Raw genomic sequence first — 25,331 nt, forward strand, 5'->3', positions numbered from 1 at the left:
AAATACTGATGTCAGGATATTAATAGTGTGCACTATGTAGTGTTCTGTTCCGATAATTATGCATGTAGATATTAAATATTTATTTAAATAATATATTCAAGCGAAAATGTTTAAGGTTTTACGGAGCGGTCGATTGAGGGTTAAATCGTGTAATACACGGCATCAGACAAAATCTCGGCTCGAAAATAAGAAATGCAATCTTAAAGCGAAATCAAACAAATAGCTCAGTTTCTGCAGTGACCGTTTCAAATTGTAGGAACAGACGGGTCCGCAGCGGGATGGAATCCAATCAACGAAACTAGTTTCACTGATGCCTATCGCTTGTTTCACATTCTAAGATTTGTTTCTCGAGATTAAATCAAAGGCGAATTACAGTGGCGGCGAAAAAGAAATATGGTGAGTCCGGCCCCGCGCAGGGCGGGGGTGTCCTGCTGAAATTGCTTTTCAATCCCTCGGACTTTGGACTTGTAAAGAAGTTATTACCTTCCTACGAGATAGCGGCGGGTCCGGCGATACGGATATATGTCTTTTTCATATGTAATATTCCTTTTTCGCGTTTTATTAATGGAAAATGTTTCGTGGGACAGTGCGGCTCTCGCCTCTGATATTAAAAAGACTCAGCCGATACAGTGTGGCGTCTTTACGAGATGCCCGTAAATAGATTTATGTTTCGAAGCTATTCATGTTTTTATACTGAGATTTGAGCAAATCAGGCAAGTATTGTTGTAGATGAATTGCTTCTGTGCTACAATTGCTAGAGTTCGCGGATTGTGTCATATAAATTATACATTAATTTAAATAAATAACCAAACAAATATCTTTTAACTAACCGCAAATAACCTATTCAAAAATAAACAGCATACGCTCGAAATATTTTTAATAAGTATGAAATATCCAATACGCTTACCTACGTATTGTTCAGTACCTGTGTGCATTCCCGTTTAATAATGATGCCTACTCTAATTAAGTCCACAACACCAATGTTTGGAATTAATTAGTGTATTGTTTAATTGGCATCTCTTGTTATCTGTTTGTTTGGATTATTTATTCATTAGTGGTGCTTGTGACAGCTGTTGCTGAGGTAGATGTATTTTATATAAACGATTGTTTAAAATATCCTAATTAGTGAAATGTTATATAATGATTCTGTTTCATAGCGATTAGCGACATTTGTGTGATTAATTAGAACGACTGTCAATTACATTAATTTATATGACGCGATGTTTTAAACATTTTCGAGTTTTTTTGCAAGGCCATTTGTTAAGGCTAGTAACAATTATTTATAATATCTAGTAAAAATGTGAATTCTATGTAGCCAATGTGCACGGTTGGTGCCGCGCGTCAAACGCAGGGACATCATGCGCAGGACAATAACAACGCGGTGCTTGATTACACCTGTCCGTCACGATTAATACAATATTGTGTGTGATTCAAATTGAATTAGCCCTCCATTGTGGAATTACCCGTGTATGTTTCGTATGGAGTATTGGTTTTGAATATTTAGTAGCCAATTTAGATCGTGTTGCTATTGTGATTTGGTAATAGAATACGGCGTTCCCAATGTTTTGTAGGGTGTCATTAAATTTGTACTAAACTATTAGCTGGTACGTTCAAATTCATAATTAGTTATTGAATTACGGTAGCAATGCGGTTGCGGTTTAAATTAGTGTACAAAGGGTGGCAATAAACGGTATTATCACACATAGTGTTGAGAACAATTGTGGTAAAAGGATTCATTAATAAAATAAAAATATATTAATGAATAGTAGAAAAATTTATTTATGAACAGTTATGACTGATGGTCGTCTAACAAGATGCCATGCTGTTCTCACAAAATAATATTATTTCTTATTTTTTCATTTTTCTTGACACTGCGCATATATTGGTAGTAATGTGCATAACATTTTCTTTGGATTATAAAACCCAAACATTTCAACTCTACCCCTGAGTTAAGCTTGTTTATTTAAACAATCAAACAAACTCACTCTTACGCATTAGTATAGGATTGATTCTGTGTCTCTCACCAATTTCCACCTAATTGACCACGAATATGGTCCACTGATATTCACTAGGACTTAAATACAGCTGGTTCGCGCCATGTTTAGACAGCTGTCATTTGTTTAGGAATATATTGAATAGCGTTTTGTTTAATTTGTTTGTGAACGCTCACAACTCAATAATATTGTTTACACAATTCTAAATTTGCTTGTATATCTAGCGATCCATACATTTAAGTTCATTAGTTTATGGTTTTGTTATATATTTATGTAATCGTGTTATTTTACACAAGAAAATAAGTTTCAAAGGTAGAGAATAATTAAAGAATTAACGTGATTTTAAAGACAAGGGATTTTTTTTATTAAAATTAGTAGAAAATAGAATACATATATATTAAATATGGAAATATTTTTTAAATAAACTTTTTACTAGTTCCATATCAAAACATCGCACGGAAGTCAGACAGGGAGACTTATTTTTTCGTCAAAACAAATGAATGCCAACTAGACAGGTCTGCATCACAATTATTGAACTAGTAAGCGTTGTAGTCTAACAAAATAGCTGAGCTAATAATACCCTCCCGTTGTATCGATTTTATAAACTTATTCACGTCCACTTTCAACATTAAAAATAAGTCGTTATAACTTCCATTTGATGTGTGGAAAAATGGAATAGAAGGGAAAAAGAGCATCTGCTATATGCAACCCAGGGACTTAAAAGACATATCTGGGTCGTGAATGTCGTTAATGATTTAGTACAACAATTAAACCACGCCCTCTAAACCGTTCTGAACTAGCACAATTAAAAAAGAACTAGTAAAAACTTAGGAAATTACTATGAAAATTTAAATTTACGCTTGGACCACAGTTCTGTTAATTGCTCCAATAAAACTGCACAATATATTTTAATTACTAAAATTTGATCCGTGCAGTTACCGGCGCAAATTACAGAAGCACCGTGTGTAATAGAATATGGTTGTGAAACTAATTTAGATGGAAGATCATCCACGTAATTAATCCACTTACCAAGAACGCGGCCGCTTTGTAACTAGATGCTCAACTTCACAACTTCGCTCTGAGCTCATATGCTTAAGTGACGTTGGTAACAATACGTCAGCTCGAGACCCTGATTAAGAGGAAATCCCAGCTTCGAAGAGCCTTTTGTAAGGGATATACAATTAGGAAATCCGTAAATATGTACGGAAATACTAATTATTTTAACGTCACAATGAATAGGCACATTAAAACCGTACACATTTCAGTAATTCAGTATTATTACTCCTCAATATAAATCCACGCAAATATTGATCGTTTACTCGAACATTTTATAATTCCAACTAACTGCTATATTAAATTTTACCAATTCTTCTCACCCGCCGGATACATCAGCTTAATAAGTTAATTAAAATAATTCGACAAACTGAACTATTTTGCTTATTCAATTATTACAGGCTTTTGTTACGTCTCTCATACGATTCATTTCAATTTATGATATTTATGCCACATTTTGATTGAAATTTATTAATCAGCTTTTAACAAACACATGTTATTATAATTTAATAATCTATACATCTATACAAATATTATAAAGAGGAAAGGTTTGATTTTTTGTTTGTTTGTTTGTTTGTATGAATTGAATAGGCTCCGAAACTACTTGGCAGATTTGAAAAATTCTTTCACTGTTGGAAAGCTACATCATTTCTGAGTGACATAGGCTAGGTTTTATCCCGGAAATCCCACGGGAACGGGAACTATGCGGGTTTTTTTTTGAAAACGCGGGCGAAGCCGCAGGCGGAAAGCTAGTAACTGATAAAATGATATAATGTTTTTCATCGGAGGGTCTTGAATTATTATTGGACAGATTTGTAGAAATAACTAAGTATTATGAGAATTTAGTTATTTCAATGCTATTTATAACTAATAAACTTTATGAATAAGAAAATTAGACATATAATACACTTAATTAAGAATATATTCGCGATTTTTTGCGCGTATCCTGATCGCGTATTGAAGTGTTCAGAATCGGCGCTTAGGGGGTTGCCTTGAATGTGGATTGATTAAGTTGACTCAGTGTGAATGCTTCTTAATGAAGCACACAACGGCATATCTAAAGCGTCGAGGTATTTGTTAATAGTATTGTCCTCTTAAATCGTAGCTGATGTATTCGTGATTTCACAATCAATGAACAAATTCAATTATTTAATATATTTATTTATGTAACTTGTTTGGCCAAAAATAAATATGCAAATATTCTTCAAACTGTTTGCTAAAATAAAAGTTAAAATGAAGTGATCGGCTTCTCAGAATATGTTTCTGCCAACTTTCTTTGTCCAACTTGTGGAAGAGGATACCTACCGCTCTTGCATTGAACTGTAATACAAAAACATTGCTCAGATATTACTACAAGAATCGTCTTCAAAAGACGAATCGGCCAACGACGATATTTTATGGGAATAAAATCAGATAGCTCGTTTATTATAAAATTAATACCAATGCAGCTATTGCATAATATAGTAAAATAATTCTGCTAAGTGCTCCCGGCTTCATGTACATTACATACACAGCGAAATTAAATTTTAATTACAGGAAATCAAATTAATTTTGTAACTAATTGGCACTATCGAATCAGAACGGTTTACATACCTTCATGGGTCGGTGGCACGCATCGATTTAATCAAATGTCCGTCAGTGGTCCAATATTGTAAGTGTATTGTGGTTTAATTGCAATATTATGTGAAAACGTGATTATACACCCGTTTGCGTTAACTCTTTATTTAGGTCTCAATTTACTATGCGTTTTGTGAAATCGCTATTTTTTAATAGTTTTACGAAATTTTTGTCGGACTATGTAGAAATGGATGTTGTTGAAAACGCACTTTTGAACGCACGTTGGCTGATTTTTTATTACATTTTTTTGGTAGTTTTTAAATTAGGATAGTTAAATGTTTTATTAAATTCTACTATCCTTTTGAGGTTATATTGTATAGATACCTAATTATGTAAACAAATAATTACAATGAATATAACCTTTATTTGAGCTGTAAATTACAAAATGATTAGCGTAAGTCTAGAAATTTCTTTAGGTTTCTTTGAAGCCCTTTCGCTTTAACAGGATCAACTAGTTATAAGATCGTGTGACATAAAAAGGTAAAGATTCACTTGATACAAATTATACAATGTTTTTTTCGTATTTTATGAACATTTTATTAACTACAGATAATAATCTGGTTTTAATTGTACTGTATTTCTATCGTGTTGTTTGCCAAACTAACTAAATTAAATAATCTATCTCAGTGTGGGAAATATTTTTGCGTATTTTAATTTGCAGTATTCAAAATTAATTTGAGATTATGAAGTTGATTCATGACAAATAGTTGTCGCGTAAATTTATGAATGAATTTTAGTCGCATTATTTCCAAGAATCGTTATCCTGTTCTATATTATTAATTTTTTACCCTGTATTACTCATAGTTTGTGGTTTTACAAGAGACTTTTAAATTGAGTATAAAATAATAATAAACCATTTTCCTTTGTGGTTATCGTAATACCTATTCCTATTTTTATTCTTGTTAATGCTTGTTTACAGTATTTGTTTACATCATAATAAATTTAAATTCGCCAGAAGTATGTCATTCTAACCACATGTTGAAAACCTATTTGTACATTTTTTAATGCAGGTTTTTAATTTAAAGAAAGTTTAATAAACTTTCAACTGATACCAAATAGTGTTCCTTCTCCTAGTATCGAAAAGTATATTTAATTATAATTGTATATAGAGTGCCTCATAGCCATCAGATACAAACTGCATTTAAATGAGTATTCTTGGACCGATTTTATATTTTTTATCATTAAACAAGTAATATCAAACAAACTCTATTTACTGTGAAATAAAAAAGACAACAAACATTTTCGTTATCCATATTTCCATACAATCATCACATTCTATGAAAGTCTGTATCTGAATATACCTATATACAATATCCAGCTATATCAAACCACATCGGTCAGGCACTGCACCAATAATACGCTCAATTAATTAGCGCACCGACTGACGTGTTCGACGTACTTACCTAATTAATGTCCCAGAACCAAGGCTACAATAATGCTGTTATTATAATACCACTGGCTGCCACTGATTGAGTTACTCACACAAACAAACTGATCTAATGAACACCGCGTAAGATTATCGCGATGATAGAATTATTGAGGTGTGAACATCTGCAACGTTATACAATATAGATCTATTTATATTATTAACATGTTGCATCGTATCATATTATTTATGTTCAAATTTACCAAACCATGACTTCCAAGATCATCGTCATTAATTATTATTATACACGTCAACGTCTTTTTACATTCGATTATTGAGATCAATAAAGAGGAATAATTGAGGCTATGTATTCAGTAATACAATCAAATGAAAGGCCAATAGAGACGGATTAATATTATTGCATTAGTACAATATGCCGTCAATAATTCACCTTCATCCTACGAAATTTAAGGGGAGAGAGGGGAACAATTTAGCAGCAATTTTAATAATAAGTCCCTGGTATTTCTATTATAGCCGGGAGGCGATCAGGTGGGTCCCCGCGAGGGGTTTAATAACTGACGATTAGCCTATTGGATTCGCTATGAATGTTTGCTATTTTTTCTATATTGCCTCAACGCACGTTTAAATGAAGCGGAAATTAAAAATAGTTTGTTTACTGAATGCAAGCTTCTATGCGTTTATTAAATTGCTAACGTAATAAGTGGAACGGTTCAAAGCATTGGATAAACTTGGCGGACATGTTAATGAAGTGATGTGGTTTTGCAATATCCGTGTGTTTCATCTACCTATACATTCCGCTAAATGAAATGGAATACTCTCATATCATGTACAATGTAGATACAACCGGACTATGTTTGAATGTACCTACATGTGTTTTAGGAAATTGATTAAAAAGTCAAAAAGACGTTTAGCCATGTAGGCTGCTATGAGAAATTTTAATTAAAAGTGATAGCGCGTAAGGTACAATGTGTGCCCTTCATGGTTGGGGTGATTTTTAATTATTAAAATTTCAACGCCGGCGGCGGTTGCCGATATTACTTTGATGTGGGGCCCATCTAGATATTACTACTACTGCACATATTGGACAGATAATAAACAAAACAGCACAAACATGACATAAATAAGAAATTAATAAATACGGCGCGGCGTTTAGCCATGTGTTAATATTTTTTGAAATAAAATTTTAACTCAGTACCTATTATAATTTAGCATTTTAGAATAGTAAAAATATCAGTACCAAAAAAAATGGTTAATTTCATAAATTACAAATTTTCTTATTTAATCCATTTTCAAAACACGGTTTTATAATAATACCTATAAGATAGGACCATAAAACATTCTTACCCAAACAATATTTGTAACGAAGCAAAAAGTTATTATTCAAATCACAATAGCCCGCGGTACGTAGGCTGTGAATTGAAAATAATACCGGTATGTTTTAATTTCCCTGCGAGTGACGGGTCACGTGCTCCCTTCGCGACTGTCATCGTCACTGCGTGGACAATTAGCCAACTCATGAGATTAAATAAGTGCACTGAATATTTGCTCAATTTTTCATACTTGGATGAATTTTGTTGGAACGTATTGCTGGCAAATGGGTGCACTGAATGTAAATGCATAGCAATGTTCTTTTATATGTTTGCTTATTGTTTTTAGGAAAAAGCCTTAGTTTATTATATAACATAATATAGTATGTAATGCATATTTTATCATATTGTATATTATGTATTGTATAACATACTAGAATCTTTAAGATTTATATTTATTGTAGACTATAATAGCCCCTCTTCTTAGCTCTGCGTAGTAGAATGACAGCATTTTTCGAGATAGAGTAAAAGAAATTCAATTTTTTCAATTTTTTTAGATTAGTTTAATCCAGTAATCTATTATTACAGAAAAGTAATATTTCCTTATCTTTACACGTTTTTCTTTAAAATGGTGCATATTATATGAGATTTAAACGAAACCAATTTGATTTATTAATAAGCAACTTAAAGTCGAAAGGCGGCGGCATAAAAAGCACTGGCGACTCGATTGGTGTACGCGGCTTTATTTGATTGAATAATCTTTATGTCATAATCTGACATTGATTTCTTTGCATTTGAAATGGAAAGAGTGACTCGGAGCTGAGTTGCACGAGCGTAAAATTAATACGATTGTTGCAAGTGTGTTGAATTTATTGCGAGTGGCAACCCGGGGGTATAATGCATGGATTAGAACTGGGCATAATATTCTATCACGCGTAAGTGATATTGACTTCATTCAGGTCAAGTGGCTCGTGACATTCGTCCTTTGGGTATATTGTGTCTTGTATAATATCGAATAACAGTACGTTAAAATATAAATGCATTTTAAGTTTATGACACAACGTAGCGGCGTCTAATCCCTAAGTCGAGCTTTTTATTGAGATTAGGCAAATCACGAAAATAAAAATAAAATCTCTACATACCTACGTTAACAGCTGACAGCTGTTAAGTATAGAGATTTCAACAAATACCTATATGATTTAAAAAAAAGAAGTCCCTCGCTCTTTCATTGTATAATATTTTTTATTTCGAAACGGCAAATAAATTCTTATATTAGAAACCGTAAAATAGCATAACCTACTATCTCCTATTAAAATCTCACGCAATTTATAGTTTAAAACAAAAGTAGCCTCTTAGCATTTGTTAGCATGAAACTAATTTAAATACAACATAACAAGCTAAAATTACGATTCTAAAGCCCGAGGGGTCAAAAGTCGTGCATACAATAGATGCATTGCGATCCAATTAAAATTAATTAGCTTCAGAAAACACTACGGGCAAAGCAACAAATCGATGAAAGATACAACCTCGGATAAAGGCTCCGTGGATAAGGACACGAGTTGCATTGTTATAAATATCATTCTAAATAAATTATAATAGAGTCGCAATTGGTCCGGATTTCAGACACCTTTTTGCTCCAATTTGCTCATTTGTTGTATTGATCATTAAGTTTCTATGAGTGGGTTAATACATAATAAAATACATTTTGATATGAGAAATAAATTTATCAAACATGTTTACATAATATAGGTACAGTTTTTTTCACGATGTATAGTGTTTTAATATAATTATTTCAATTATAAATTATGGATGTATTATGTTTATAAATAGACAAAGACTAAGTACTAAGGAACCATGAAAAGTTTCATTTTATTAGAATTGGTATTATTTTTATTTCACAGTTATCAACTAGGTATACTAATTAATAGGGCAAGCAATAAACCATTCAAGCACTTTTATGGGATAATATTACAACGAGTTTAATTAAATTAGAAGTAAAATTAAAATATTCGCTTTAATTATCTTTGCGTTCATTGTTTACTTGCGAGCACTAATTAGTAATTAGCCGTTGCGTGACACGTGGCGTTTGAAACAATATGTATGATGTATGTTCTCATCGATGTCTTGAAATTGGGCCGTTTATAAAATAACGGTTATTTTCGTTGTCAATTTATCATTGTACTGGGCGGGAGACGTTAATCATAAGTGGAGTGATTGCCAAAACCCGTGCTCTAGTGTGATTTATGATATTAGTATGTTAATTACGATGTACTGGGTGTCGCTCAGGTCACGCCTAATTGACAATCTTTATGAGCTTTGTCACGCTCAAGGTTGCCACTTCGGAGAGAGTGTATCTTTGGTGCTTTCAATGCTCCGTAGCAGACAGCTGTATAAGATCGGACATATTTGAATGATTGTCGTGCAATTAAAATAAAATAATGTATTTACTGTATAAGTACCAAAATTAATCGTCGTTGGAGAAATATCTCAACAGTCAGACTCATACTCAAAGAGATCACAAGATTGTGTTTACGTAATCAAAATTGCATTCGTTAATTAAATGTATGCGTCTGCATAAAATGATTAAATACCTCCACAATACGCCATACGTGTTATAAACTTTTCAGGTGTTATAACGTATAAAAATCTCGGCAATTCAATTAGCTGGAAAGCTTGAAGGGTGCGGAGGGCAGGGCCTAATAAACATAATATAAATAATCTGTGGCGATAAATCTGCAGCGCTTTATGGCAGGAGTGGGTTGTCACTCCGCCTAATTAGCGCTAGTGCTGCTGCCTTATACTCCTTAAGCGCTTTGAGCGCTTTCGAGAGCTCTTTAGAAGATAATAGATTACTTGTTGGCATGCTATAATAACGATATCGTAATAATTATTTATCCTTGTTATATAGGTACACCTTGAAATTTTGGTATTACCCATATTAAAGAGTGATTCATCTGTGTATGTAAAACTTAAAAAAAAATCTCCACAAAATAATTACTAATTTTGAAATAAGCACGCTCTGTTCATATTAAATCTATTATGCACAAAAATCCAAGAGTCAGTTTGAAGCGCTGCAAGCGGTTAAGTTGTACATTCCCTCAAAGCACTCTTCATCAGGCTTAGTTAATTATGAGGACATATCAGTTTTATTATAATTACTCATTTTAATATAGCTGCGCCTAACGCGTGTCGTGTGTCGGCTACAATTTCGTGGCTATGCTGCGCTCAGTAATTGAATTCCTGCGCGCCGTTTAGCATTTTAATTTGAAACTTTGTTTCACCTCTGCTCGTGTCGTATTGTCGATGTTAACAATTACTGTAATGATGGTTATTAGAGTCATATATTAAAATATTTTGATTTTGAGAGTGAGCCCGTCAGCAGCATGCTTTTTGTCAGTTACTCTGTAAGACAAAGGAAGTTTTCTGGCAAAAGTTTATCTAATAGGCCATGTATGCTTTTCGTAAGTACACTGATAAAGATATTCAACAATTGTTTGGAATTATTGTTTGGAAAGAATTCATTCTAAGTGAGCCGTGAATAAAATTGAATCCGAGAGTCAGCATGGTAGAGTTATTTTGTTTCTCAAATTAATCTCGCAATGAAACTAATTCAGAAATATTTTTTTACATTTTACAGCACCCAAAAATGCTTATGAATTATTATAATTTAATTAAAAATGTAAATGTGATCTGACAAGAGAAGAATAAAAACGTAAAAATAGGGATAATGATATCGGGCCGCGATGCAGGTGTTACATATAGTGCTAGTTGAAATTCCCTCTCATCGGGTATCACATGCATGCACCATTACCTCCATAATTTAATTAGTTTCAAGTGATCATTTCATTAATAGAGGCGATATTTGGCGAGCGCTCTCGTACGCCCGCGGCTTTGTCAATTTTAATTAATACCCGATAGGTGGACCGAAATGTTGAAATTCTTCTTTAATGGCTCGAGATTTCTAATAATTTAATTAAAGAGAGAGTTAATAAGCGAGCCAGTCCTAATGGTATTCCTGTAACGCGCCGGTATTTGCTATCTATGCTGGGGTATGCATATAGACGGATTTTATTATTGCAACGTTTAATTACCTACTGAATAGTTATAGAGCTTATATCTTTCGTGTAATTTTTAGATTGAACTTTGTTAAATCATTTAATAAGGTAGCAATAAACAAGGTTAACAATGACGTCATGTGTTGTGAGGATGTTAAATATGTATGCAACTTAGAAACGTCAAGATAATGTCGACAAAATTGCCTGATTATTGGCTTGAAAACAAAATGAATGCCGTTTTCCGCTTAAACAAAATGACATATAATCGGTATCCGTTTTCAAATAGAATGTCAAGTAAATTATAGCGCGTTGCATAATGTTATAGGCAGTAAGTGTGCACAGGGCCGGCTTAAGAGCGTAAAACTAGGGCGTGCTTCTTGTATGTTAATTTTTGTTGCTTATTTCTTTTCCAATACCAATTCAAAGTACATATTTGTTCCTTATTATAATTCTTACAGCAGAATAGTTTTTTTATGTTATTATTAATAAAATTTCCGTTGCGTCAAAAACTCTTTGTTAGTTGGCGTTTCTAGAATACCTCTATGCCCAGCAAATCTTTTTTTTTTTAACTGTTTAATTTTTTCAAACCTGTATTTTCCAGCTACATTTTGTATACGAACAAAACTACTGTTTCCAATAATTATCGTTCCATGAAAAAATGTCTCTTTAATTCATCACTGGCCATAATTAATCGTTTATATGAAATTTAAGAATATAATTTATTGGAAAATAAATCACTTTTAAATACTCGATGATTGATCATATCTCGAAATTTATGTAAAACGTTTTACCTTTAAAACGTTTTTTATAAACAATAATAATTTCTTATGAATCAATTTTCCTTCAAGTCACGTATTTGTACGTAATTGTAAAGGGTAAGGTTAGTAATACAGAATCATCATATTTATAACATTGAAAGCATGAGGGGGAAACCACAGCAAACTTGTACCTATATTTGTTTTCCTTTCGATGATGTTACAATGAATCCTATACTTGTTTTACATGCATCAATGACATAATGTAATTACCACTAACAATGATTTAATAATACAATTATGATTTGAAACAAGTTCTCAATATTGAAGTATATTTTTCTTACAGGTTATCGATATTTTTTAATCAGTACGTTTATATCGCAATTATATACCTTGTCTTTATTGGACAACAGCTACGTTATTTTTTAATAAACCTCATGTGTCCCATTTACAAATCCAAGGACCATACGTTCCTAGATTCAATAACGCGTCAAAAGTAAACAGATAATATGATAGATGACTATAGATTAAAGATAATAGTCGGATATAACTCTTTACGTCGGTAATACGTCTAGCGGTCCCGACTCGATCTTCAAAGGAAGCTCCGTGCAAACATTGGATAATAAAATATGCTAATATTTTAGTTTCCTGTCCTCAACGGATACTTTGAGGTGCAATTAAGCTTCTAACGTAATAAGCGTGTGTCAAAGAGCGTGGGAAATGGACGTGTGTAAGGTAATAGTTGTAAGTACATGACTGTTATTTTACAAGTACGAATTAAACATATTGCCAGAATGTTACCGTAATCTCTATGGAGACTAGCCTTCTTCGTTGTCATAACTCCTATTCCTTTATCACTTATATGGTCAAGGTGCTTGTACAAAACTGGTGAGAGATCAAGAAATAGATCTGACATTGGGTAGGAACTCTGTAACTGTCAATTGTCCTGGTTTGTATAGAGAAATCAGAAAAATATATGGCAATGTGCACGAGAGCACAATCATGTCATACATTTCAAAAGCGTACTTGCTAAAACTTAACAAAATGCTTGTAAAAAGTGATTCACCCTTCCAAACTACTGCAGTAATTGGCGCGATACTACAGATATTAGTTTTTAGTATTGTACGCTATCAAACATGCCAATTTGCGTATCAAACTGATTCGTCATTACCGGTCTGGAACACAGATAAATTGGAATTAGTTATGCGATCGGCCGCGAGAGGTCGCGGCTTGAATTGAAAACGTGCACCACGCTTGTCAACGATTACATGCAATTAACTGATACGCTTTGATTCGTGAACTCCGATTCTCGCGCTTCAGTATCCTCCGTGAGGTTAAATTTATCACAGGATTGGTTTAAATTGGCGATATTTCCGCTTTTTTCCCAAACATAATAACCGAGCTAGACGTAACGCTCTTTTTAAAATCTTAAACGCTCTATTCTGTAAATAACGTAATATTAATTACTACTCATAATTAATGAATACATTCATCAAATAATGGTGACGATAATGTAATATGAATAATAAGCATTATTTTGATACTCGATACGTATACATATGCATTTTATATCTTGCACAATACCAAGTTTCTAGTTATTATTCTGTGACAATACACATTTAAATATTGTGAACAATTATTGAATGATTGTTTAGTTTATACATATTTACTAATTGTTATCTTATGTGTACTCCGTAATAAATTAGTCTCTTTGACATAATAATGGATTCGGTTACAATCGTAAAATACCGGTACAAAACCTAATAATAACTTTAAGGAACCGAGAATTATTTCCCTATTTCACAAAAAATCGTTTAAGTTTTATTGTAAAGATTTTTTTTTATATTGATAAAGGTAGGTAGACATACGCTTATGTTTAGCGAAAAATATGAAGTATGTATCGCAATGATTCTACCAATACTACTAAAACGGAATTAAAATATTTGTTACATAAGAGAAGTGCAGAGGAATCGTAGTTTATTTTCGAGATTGCACACGTGCACGTTGTAGAAAAAAGAGTAATATTATTTTTCAATTCCCATACAAAGGTGGTCGGTACGCGGCGGTAAATTGGTTGTATTGTCAATTTGGGCAGTGCGTGCCGGGGCGCAGATGAAATGTTTATTTTCAATTTCCGCCATTTTCCCGCCGTGGCAGCCGCAGGATTAGAATTTGAAACAACTACACTATCGATTATCACCTTCCACGCCTATTTGATGGTGTATCATAATTTATATGCGGCAAGATAATATGCATTTCTTCACAATGCCGCCTTCACTATTCACATCATAATGGGCTGACCGTTTGCATAGGTAGTATTTTTCTTTTCCTTTCAAAACTTATGTCATATTCGGATGTTTACGGATAATTGATTTTACTATGATTAAGCCTTTTGTACCGAAGTACAAAATATTTTTTAAATAATAATTTAAAATGCATTTTAACCTGCTGGGCTTTTATAGAATTATATTGTAAAATTTATAATAATTGCTATTGTGATATTCCCAACAAATAAAACAATTACACAATCAAAGATCCATAACAAGTAACGTAATATTATAATTATCCTTGTTTAGTTAACAAACACGTAATTATAATTAATTTATGTAATGTCACTATAGTTTCAAATAAGTACAGAGGGCTCATTAAGGAAACAAGCTATCACAGGAAACCGGGCGATAGTCCACATTCATTCATACTTCATTCAGTTTTCAAAAGGAGCGTGAATCGTAAACACGTGTTTTTAATTATTTAAATAAAGTGCTGTGTCATTTGGTCATACGTCTATACAACGTTGCTTTTATACTACGTCATCTTTTTGAAGTTAAGTTGCTGGTAAAAAGTAAGATGTCTTAATTTTTCTTATCCTAATATCAGTTTTTATTTCTTAAATTACCTAAATGTAATATTAAGCTTGTTTTTATGATAGAAAATAAATTCAGTAAAATAAATAAAAGTTTGTAATTACTTACAATAATTGAAAGCGATATTTTATATTGCTTATTTTTAAATTTCTTTACAATAAATTTCTGGCATTTTATAATTTACTGATTGTTAAATTTTACATACCTAATTAAATAATAAAACGAATTAGAAAGGAGATCATTTATAACGAAAACAAATCGAGATATTAAAAAAAATCATGTAAATCACAACAAAAGGCACAACTAAATGTCAACTTTGATCCCAAAAATGGCATAACATACTTAAATAAACGTTTGTTTAAACTGACAATAGACTTTAAAAAAATTAACATTGAGTAAACAGTGAAAAGCTATCGCGCTATCATCAGTATGGCACCAACCGCAATGTTAATAATAAAATTTTAATTAATTTAAGCACTACTACGCTATCACATTAAAAGAGGCGCGTAAATTATAATTAAATGAAATAGACGTCACTCGATGAGCCGCAAATGAATGAATGTAATTGAATGACTCCCACAAATAAAAGCAATTTTCTTACAGCCCAGCCCTCAGTTAATATCAGTTAATTGATAGTCTGAAGCTTTGATTAAACTATTTTTGATATGATCGCTTAATCCGTTCGCAACCTGAATTACGTTAAATAATACGCCTACACTTCGGATTAATCAGCAATGTGATACCTTCGTGTTAAAAGTTACAACTCTCAATATAAATCAAACTATATTTTTGTTCAAACACGTACCTTCGGATATATCTCGCCTTTCCAGAAACTAGTTACATTATTTGTTGGAATACAGCGAAAATAGCAATCCCATAAGAGATCATAAATAAAACATTGAATCCGATACCTCCCGATAGCTATTGTCTAAGCTAATAAATGTTTAATAAGAATTAGGTAAAAGTGGCACTCCCTGGATAGCAAGTGGGGATCTTCATTGTATTAGTGAGGGCTGCATAATGTCAGAATTGACAGAGCCGAGGGCTCTAATAATACACCGATACACTTTAATGGAAACATACCTAATGAAATTCTAGCTTCTATCTTTATTACGTGGATTAATGGAAAAATAATAAATAGCTTCATATCTAATTTAGAAATTATGTATACAGAAAGTTGAAATCGAAGTCGTCGAGCTCGTCTTAACGATGCATTTATAAATAGGCATAATGAATCCCTTAGCCAAGCTATAATCTTAGTGGCACTTATCTCGAAAACAATTTATTAGATTAGTTCTGCCAGAAAAACTCGTTCTATTATAGATAGATTTACATCTCGATTGAATTTTAATTGAGGTAACGAGCGAGTGCACTCCAATAATGGAGTAAGTTAATTATAAAAGGCAATTGATTTAAAAGGAGTGGTGTCGTGGTCGCGGTATGAGTAACAGAAAAAGTTTTCAATTTCACTAAAAGGGACTGGTTTGTGTCTCAGAAGTCTCGTCTGGTTATCGGCTTGTAATGTATGAACTTACTCGCCGCGGCTTTATTTTATAACTCACTTCACGTAATAGGCCCCGAGTTGGTTTAATTCACTTTGCCCCTCGCCACGCGACTCGTTTTCTAATTTGGCTTTGTGCTCATCTTGTAAAACGTGCTAATCGAAGCGGTCGGGAGTAATCCTCCGTACATCAGATCCTACTTACATTCAGACTGTATGTGCGTTCCTATTTATCTCCATAAATTCGTCCATAAACATGCTCCATAAATTATCATGACGACGATTTGGAACATTTTACAACTGCCATCAAAAGATTCTTTACGATCAATGGAGATGGTGACTGTAGTAAGTTTCATAATTAATTTGAGACGTTCATTTTATAATGTAATAAAATATCAGCAATATCGGGAACATCTGATAGCTAAAGCATCCCTTCAGTTACGCGCACATTAAGTTAACATGCGTTTTATCTTCCAGTCCTAATCATAAAAGTTTACATTTCTCTCGCTTGTACCATATGCCATAAAGCATAAACAAAAATGTAATATAAAGTTACCAATTTATTTGTTGTATCAATTACACTAATAGATACCTAATATACACTCAAGTAATTAATACCCCGTCATTTCGCCCTTTTTTATTGGACACAATTAAAGCAAATGGAATACTTCAATATTCTTTCTCATAATGATTATTTTGTAGATTAAAAATAAATTATGTGTTATTTTTATGAAGAAATGAAATAAAGTTATTATTGGTTTAAAATAATGTACACGGAAAGTTTTAAAATCCGGAGTTAGTAAGACATATCCAATAGATAAAGTGATATCCGCCAGTTATAAAACAAACTTTATAGTTTTGTTTTTGGCAGTTTTGACACTGCTTCTATCTACTTATTTGTTCCTTCACTCGGATCTAACCGAGGTGGAAAGTTCTAACTTCTGGAACTATCTCCGTGAGTATCACTTACTTTAGTTGTCAGGGGATTTTGTTTATTGCATTTTCAAAACTATAATACTCTACAGTTTTCAACTTTATAGGGCTAGGTAAAGATTGGAGATATATAAACAATAGTAACAGCGTAGTTTCAGTTGAATTTACAATAATAAACGTTTACACTAAGATTTTACGGGATTGTCTCTATTGAGAGATAGCGCTCGCCGGGCCGGTATTGTGTAGACTGTAGTGTATACTCCTTGAGGACGCCGGGTGACAGGAGACACCTGAAAACAATAAACACGAAATTGCCACAATAATCGGCCCTCATGATCAGCGAAACGACTGTCAGACAATGGGGCAGATTACGCGATAGGGGTTTAACCGAATAGCAGCTAACTTGATTATGCGGCCATCCGTGATTGTGTTTGAGCCTATTAATGTTTGAATTTCGTTATATTACTACGCTAGCCGGGCGCTGCCGGTAATCCAATATGCGGGGTAAGGTATTAACGAATGCCGTTCCCGATCGTATTAAATGCATATGACTTAGAATAGATATGAAAGACAATGGCTCGTAGAAAGTGTTCAAATTAAAAGAAGTGTCATTCCTCATTTGTATGGTAATGTGTAATGTTTTGATACACGTGTTGGCGAACAAACAATAATGTGTAGGAGAGTAGTGAGCGGATGTTGTGTCGAGACGGAGGGTGCGAAACGGAGCCTCGGTCGACACGCTCGGCCCATCGCTAGATTAAAGAACAACTTAAAGGAAAGCAATCTGCTAAATAAGTGCCACTCTACTCCATTTCCAACTGAAGCATACTCTACCTGTACTTTTTGAAATGAGTTATTTTTTTTTATTCATATCATTTAAAACAAATCAGTCCTTCATTACTTTATGTTGGCTTATGAATTGTACCAGACCAATTTGGAAGACATGTTTTTATAATTTTTGTTTTTAAGTTAATTTAAGAGTTATTACCATTTTTTAGTTAGTTTGGTGTTCTTTTCGTATTCATTACAAAAATGTGACTGCCTTAGATAAACAAACATTATCCTAAAAATTTAAAGAACATGACTTAATTTCGTGTGTCAAAAACATTATCCATATCCGAGGTAAACAAAAAAAAAATATTAATAAAAAGGACCTAGTATTTTTCTAAGGACGACATTAGCGATATTACTATGGGCAACATAAAAATAACGTCGAGCACAGTTTAAGGTAATGGTAGTTGTTTGAATTATTTAGCTCGTCTCGTTACTCTCGCTATTTCCGCAGGTGTGGCAATCATATTGTTTCCGAGGGCCCCTCGGAACTCCCCCTCCTCGCGTCGCTTATTCTTTAATCTCGCTGATGAATTATGATTAGCGAAGTGCACTCAATCCTATTAGTCTTGTCTCACAAATATACAAAACGCTTCTATAGCCTTTACTATTTACGAGCTCGCCCGTCCTGTCATCGATATTTATATCTCCCGATTGTAATTTCGAAAGTATTATTTATCAGACCGTAACATTTTACCTTAATGCAGTTAACTGCATTCGAAACGTGCATTAAAATTTTCCGAGAGCGAAACAAAAACCTTTATGACCCGTACAGCCGCGTAATAGCTCGCCGAGGGACCACAAACTCCGATTATCCAAACAGAGAGCTCCCAAAACGGCGTTGTGAAATTTTAACGTATAATTGATTATGAAGTTGGCCAGTAATGGGCGAAAATAGTTTCTAATTTGGAGTGTGGCGGTGGCGCGTAATTGGTCTCGGACCGCGTCTGTGTTAATCATTAATACTAGAGCGGACGAGCTCGGGCTCCCGGCACTCGGCTCCCCGGTGGCCCGCGCAGCATCCTTCAATTTAGCCGCAGCTCAATGCATCGTCAAAAGCTTCTACATTTCAGTTAACTCAATTCGCCGAATGACAGTGATGTGAAATCAAAGCAGTAGTTTTATTCTCTTTCACGGCAGCGAGTTAAATACTAATTCGTGCGTATTGACATTTGAAAGTCAATGGTAATGGAAGGCGTGAGCTTTTTTGTGCCTTATCTGGCCCGGCCGCGTTAGCTACGGGTTGTTTTCGAAGTGCCATGGCATGTCGCTGTCACTATACTGTTTGTAATTATTCACGACTGTTCTTTTGTCTATCTACTTTTTAATGGTTTTATTTAGTGTACCTACTACTTGCATTGCATTTCACGAGGTTACTTGAGTGCAGTTGAACGGAAATAAAAATGTGATCAAGTTATAATTAAGTTTAATATTTTTTATGCTTACGTTATTACAATTTTTGCAAATTATAGTTTTAAAATCGACCAACTACAAAGGGTTTTAATTTAAATCACTTTTAATCCATCCAGTTATTGTACTGGTAAATTATAACACACAAAGCAACCGAACTGAACTTTCTAACACACTCCGCTTTAATTTATAAAATTGTCAATAGCCCTTTATCCTATTTAGCAGTAACAATGCACAATACACTCGATTAACTGTACTGAGAAACAATCACACAATCATTGACACGATTTAAGTAAACGGGCATGGTTCCGTCCAATATCCGTGGCCATTATTTACGCCCGTCGATCCGTTCTCAAAAACATACAAAAATGGTAAGCTACGAACATTCGTCACGGACACACAATGCTTCATATTGTGTTGGCGGGTTCTTACCGCCTGCACTAGAAATGAAACAAGAATTACGTAACTATTCCATTGTTTAAAATGTTAGATTACCATTGCTATTATGTTTGATGACTTAATCATAAGCCGATTACAAAATAATTCTAAATAATCTATCATTAGCGAATGTTATTTGTGACAATTTTGGGCGCATTATTAATGCAATTGTTACTATCGCCTTGTACAAATTGCAAACAAATAGTAATTACGCCTTTTATTGAAAATATGTATGTACAATAAATGTAAGATATTATCTAATTAATTATTATCTATATGAGTCATGATTAGTGATGATTAATTTATTACGTAGCGATTTAATGGAAATAACGGGAAGTGACCGAATGTTTCAGAGACATGTTTTGGCAAAGGTTAGAAATTCCTTGCCCCATATAATTAACTTCATCGTTGTCTTATCTATCCAAAGTGTAATTGGTTATTATATTCGAACACATAATAATACACACTATACTTAAGCTTATGATGTTGGCTGACGGCACTTATTTGGGCGTAATAAGCAATTTTGAATATAAATGTACGAAATCAAAATAGCAAGGGTTGTAATAATTAAATAAATACTTACTGCACCTGTGTCCAGTCGTTCGCCGAAATTTAATTGAAAAATGTTCGTATTTAAAGTGTTAATTAACCGTGACGGCAACCGTGCTTGACTTTATTGCTACGGGACTGTTTTTTCATTGGACTGCTCTAAATTATAGTTTTTGCCATTTATCCGATACCTTTAAACTATTTTATTTATCACGAAAATGTTGATTTTTGTTTCGCGTTATAATTAATCGCTTGACTGGTTACATTAATATTGAATTATTTGCTTTGGTATAACATTATAATTTATGATCTCTCATTTATCATGTATATTAATACTATTCACAAAATGTTTTGTATACATTTTGTAATATAACTCACATTAAGAGAAAATGATAAATTATAAATACAACATTTATATGTACACTATTTAAAATAGCAATCAATATTATTTCCATCCTCAATCTAACGTGTATATTTGGGACGACCAATCTTTAAATATTTTAAATAATTAAAACCAATTTTAGCATTTGTCTTAATTACTATTTCTCTTACAGTCCGAAAGGCGGACGCCGCAGCAGTCGAGCGGCGGGAGTCCATCGCTGGGCAACCAGATATACGCCATGGACGTGACGAAGGAAGCCCGCGCGTCGCCCCTGCCCACCGCGCAGTCGGGCAGCGGGGCTTCGGCTCAACCACCGCAGCCTCAGGTAATAAAAATTACAAAATTTATATGTAAACTTTATACAAAACCAGCTTGAGACTTTGAGTACCAAATTTCATATCTAAGATCAGTTGATTTTGCGTGAAAGAGTTACAAACATCCACACTTGCAAATTTTCGCATTTATAATATTAGTAGGATGGTTGAATTAGTTTCAACGTGACTGCTAGACTTTGAGTATGAACTATGAACGTGTGTTTAATGTGCATATAGCTTTATAAAATAAATTCAGGCATGTAAAGATATAATATTACCACTTCTGAACTTCAAAATAGAATTCCAGTAAAATCTCATATCTTACTTTATTTATGGTTTGTATAATATATTCAATTAATCTATTTTTTTAAATAGATCTGTGCGGGATGCAGTAAGGTGATAACAGAGAGATATCTGCTGAAGGCTCTGGATCAGCTGTGGCACGAGGATTGCCTGAAATGTGGATGCTGTGACTGTAGGCTTGGGGAAGTCGGCCACACTCTGTATACTCGTGCCAACCTTATTTTGTGCAAACGGGATTATTTAAGGTAAATCTTATTTCCTACAATTAATTTAATATGATTTGCTGCTTGAGACAGATTTTGACACTGAATTAAATTGTGCGGTGGATTGAAATATTGATAAGATATTTTTCTTTTATATTTTTTTTAAAATATTGTGTTATTTTGTATCTTTAACATGGCTAGAAATTAGAACACAGATACAAGTCAATACTTATTAGGATAATAAATACTTATTTACCTACTGTTCTTGTTGATAATCGAAAATTGGCTTAGGGTTTAAATAATATGCAAATTATTGAATGGAAAGACATACTGACTTTATGATACCGAACAAAATCGCTGTATTTGGTAGGTACGTAAAGCTGGCGATGAAAAATTAGCGAAATTAAAAAAAAACAACACCAGAATTTGTTGCTTATTTGTTGCTAATTAGTTGCTATAATGACGATTTTGTTGCTCAACCCGTTCGCTGAAAATCAGCAACAGTTCTAGCTTAACGTTAAGGTAGCGTGAAGAAATCGGAAAAAGGGATGGATCGTTGCAAAAATGCAGGTGAATTTGTTGCTAATTTGTTGCTGCATAAAAACAGTGAAAATTTTGAATTTTTTTCATTGGCGCCAAAAATAACACAGGCCAAGTCAACTTAATTGTCGATTTTCGGTAGAGAAACATAAAAAAAAATTTGTTGCTCCTCACATCATTCACTGGCACAGTGTACAGAGCCAGCAACAAAATAGAAACCGGAAGTAGAGTTAATTTTGAAACCGGTTTGCTAGAAAATCGTCCACGCCAGCTTAACTGTCGATTTTCGGTAGTGAAACATAAAAAAAAAATTTGTTGCTCCTCACATCGTTCACTGGCACAGTGTACAGAGCCAGCAACAAATTAGAAACCGGAAGTAGAGTTAATTTTGAAACCGGTTTGCTAGAATATCGTCCACGCCAGCTTAACTGTCGATTTTCGGTAGTGAAACATAAAAAAAAAATTTGTTGCTCCTCACATCGTTCATTGGCACAGTGTACAGAGCCAGCAACAAAATAGAAACTGGAAGTAGAGTTAATTTTGAAACCGGTTTGCTAGAAAATCGTCCACGACAGCTTAACTGTCGATTTTCGGTAGTGAAACATAAAAAAAAAATTTGTTGCTCCTCACATCGTTCACTGGCACAGTGTACAGAGCCAGCAACATAATAGAAACCGGAAGTAGAGTTAATTTTGAAATCGGTTTGCTAGAATATCGTCCACGCCAGCTTAACTGTCGATTTTCGGTAGTGAAACATAAAAAAAAAAATGTTGCTCCTCACATCGTTCACTGGCACAGTGTACAGAGCCAACAACAAAATAGAAACCAGAAGTAGAGTTAATTTGGAAACCGGTTTGCTAGAAAATCGTCCACGCCAGCTTAACTGTCGATTTTCGGTAGTGAAACATAAAAAAAAAATTGTTGCTCCTCACATCGTTCACTGGCACAGTGTACAGAGCCAGCAACAAAATAGAAACCGGAAGTAGACTTAATTTTGAAACCGGTTTGCTAGAAAATCGTCCACGCCAGTTTAACTGTCGATTTTCGGTAGTGAAACATAAAAAAAAATTTGATGCTCCTCACATCGTTCACTGGCACAGTGTACAGAGCCAGCAACAAAATAGAAACCAGAAGTAGAGTTAATTTTGAAACCGGTTTGCTAGAAATTCGTCAATTTATTAACTCTACTTCTGGTTTTTATTTTGTTTCTGGCTCTGTACACTGTGCCAGTGAACGATGTGAGGAGCAACAATTTTTTTTTTAAGTTTCACTACCGAAAATCGACAGTTAAGCTGGCGTGGATGATTTTCTAGCAAACCGGTTTCAAAATTAAGTCTACTTCCGGTTTCTATTTTCTTGCTGGCTCTGTACACTGTGCCAGTGAACGATGTGAGGAGCAACAATTTTTTTTTTATGTTTCACTACCGAAAATCGACAGTTAAGCTGGCGTGGACGATTTTCTAGCAAACCGGTTTCAAAATTAACTCTACTTCTGGTTTCTATTTTGTTGTTGGCTCTGTACACTGTGCCAGTGAACGATGTGAGGAGCAACAATTTTTTTTTATGTTTCACTACCGAAAATCGACAGTTAAGCTGGCGTGGACGATATTCTAGCAAACCGATTTCAAAATTAACTCTACTTCCGGTTTCTATTTTGTTGCTGGCTCTGTACACTGTGCCAGTGAACGATGTGAGGAGCAACAAATTTTTTTTTATGTTTCACTACCGAAAATCGACAGTTAAGCTGGCGTGGACGATTTTCTAGCAAACCGGTTTCAAAATTAACTCTACTTCCGGTTTCTATTTTGTTGCTGGCTCTGTACACTGTGCCAATGAACGATGTGAGGAGCAACAAATTTTTTTTTTATGTTTCACTACCGAAAATCGACAGTTAAGCTGGCGTGGACGATATTCTAGCAAACCGGTTTCAAAATTAACTCTACTTCCGGTTTCTAATTTGTTGCTGGCTCTGTACACTGTGCCAGTGAACGATGTGAGGAGCAACAAATTTTTTTTTTAGGTTTCACTACCGAAAATCGACAGTTAAGCTGGCGTGGACGATTTTCTAGCAAACCGGTTTCAAAATTAACTCTACTTCCGGTTTCTATTTTGTTGCTGGCTCTGTACACTGTGCCAGTGAATGATGTGAGGAGCAACAAATTTTTTTTTATGTTTCACTACCGAAAATCGACAATTAAGTTGACTTGGCCTGTGTTATTTTTGGCGCCAATGAAAAAAATTCAAAATTTTCACTGTTTTTATGCAGCAACAAATTAGCAACAAATTCACCTGCATTTTTGCAACGATCCATCCCTTTTTCCGATTTCTTCACGCTACCTTAACGTTAAGCTAGAACTGTTGCTGATTTTCAGCGAACGGGTTGAGCAACAAAATCGTCATTATAGCAACTAATTAGCAACAAATAAGCAACAAATTCTGGTGTTGTTTTTTTTTAATTTCGCTAATTTTTCATCGCCAGCTTTACGTACCTGTATTTGGTTTGAGCTAAATGTTGTAGTCAAGAATATTACAACTTGGAATTGACTATTTCAAAACTATGATTTATTTTGAGATAATTGTCGCAAAACATGTACCTATTGTCAAGTCAGAAATGTACACTGTCAATCTTGGAGTGAATTAGGTAAATCGTTTAGAATATTTCTGTTATATTGTGTAAAATATTATTAAAGTTGATATTTTTTGTCAGATTTGGCGGTTTATTTAAAAGGCTGTGTACATTTTGCTCTTGCAAAATTATTTTATTGTTAGATACTTTAGAATGTACTACTAAATCTGTGATTTACACTCTGTCAGTCAGTCTCTATCTCACATATATTTAAGCATTACGTTTACGTTTACGTCACATATAGGGTTGTAATTTAGAAGATATTAAAT

At 33.8% G+C, this 25,331-nt stretch overlaps 1 protein-coding gene across 2 annotated transcripts in view; it reads left to right on the forward strand.

The window, feature by feature from the left end:
- Bx (LIM domain-containing protein Beadex) overlaps nt 1-25,331 on the forward strand; it is a 43,205-nt gene that overhangs the window by 12,103 nt on the left and 5,771 nt on the right. The window contains exons 1-3 of one of the 2 annotated variants that reach the window (XM_089704514.1): nt 14,866-15,010; nt 21,249-21,401; nt 21,766-21,938. In XM_089704514.1, the coding sequence (XP_089560640.1) occupies nt 21,315-21,401; nt 21,766-21,938 (260 nt within the window). In that variant the 5' untranslated portion in view covers nt 14,866-15,010; nt 21,249-21,314. Of the gene's footprint in view, nt 1-14,865; nt 15,011-21,248; nt 21,402-21,765; nt 21,939-25,331 lie in introns of those variants that run through there. The other variant, XM_089704513.1, reaches the window with a different exon arrangement.

The sequence above is a fragment of the Colias philodice genome, chromosome 15 (assembly GCF_061535455.1).
Source record: "Colias philodice isolate Cphi_HAF_F1 chromosome 15, ilColPhil1 Martin Lab GWU primary, whole genome shotgun sequence".
NCBI lineage: Eukaryota > Metazoa > Arthropoda > Insecta > Lepidoptera > Pieridae > Colias > Colias philodice.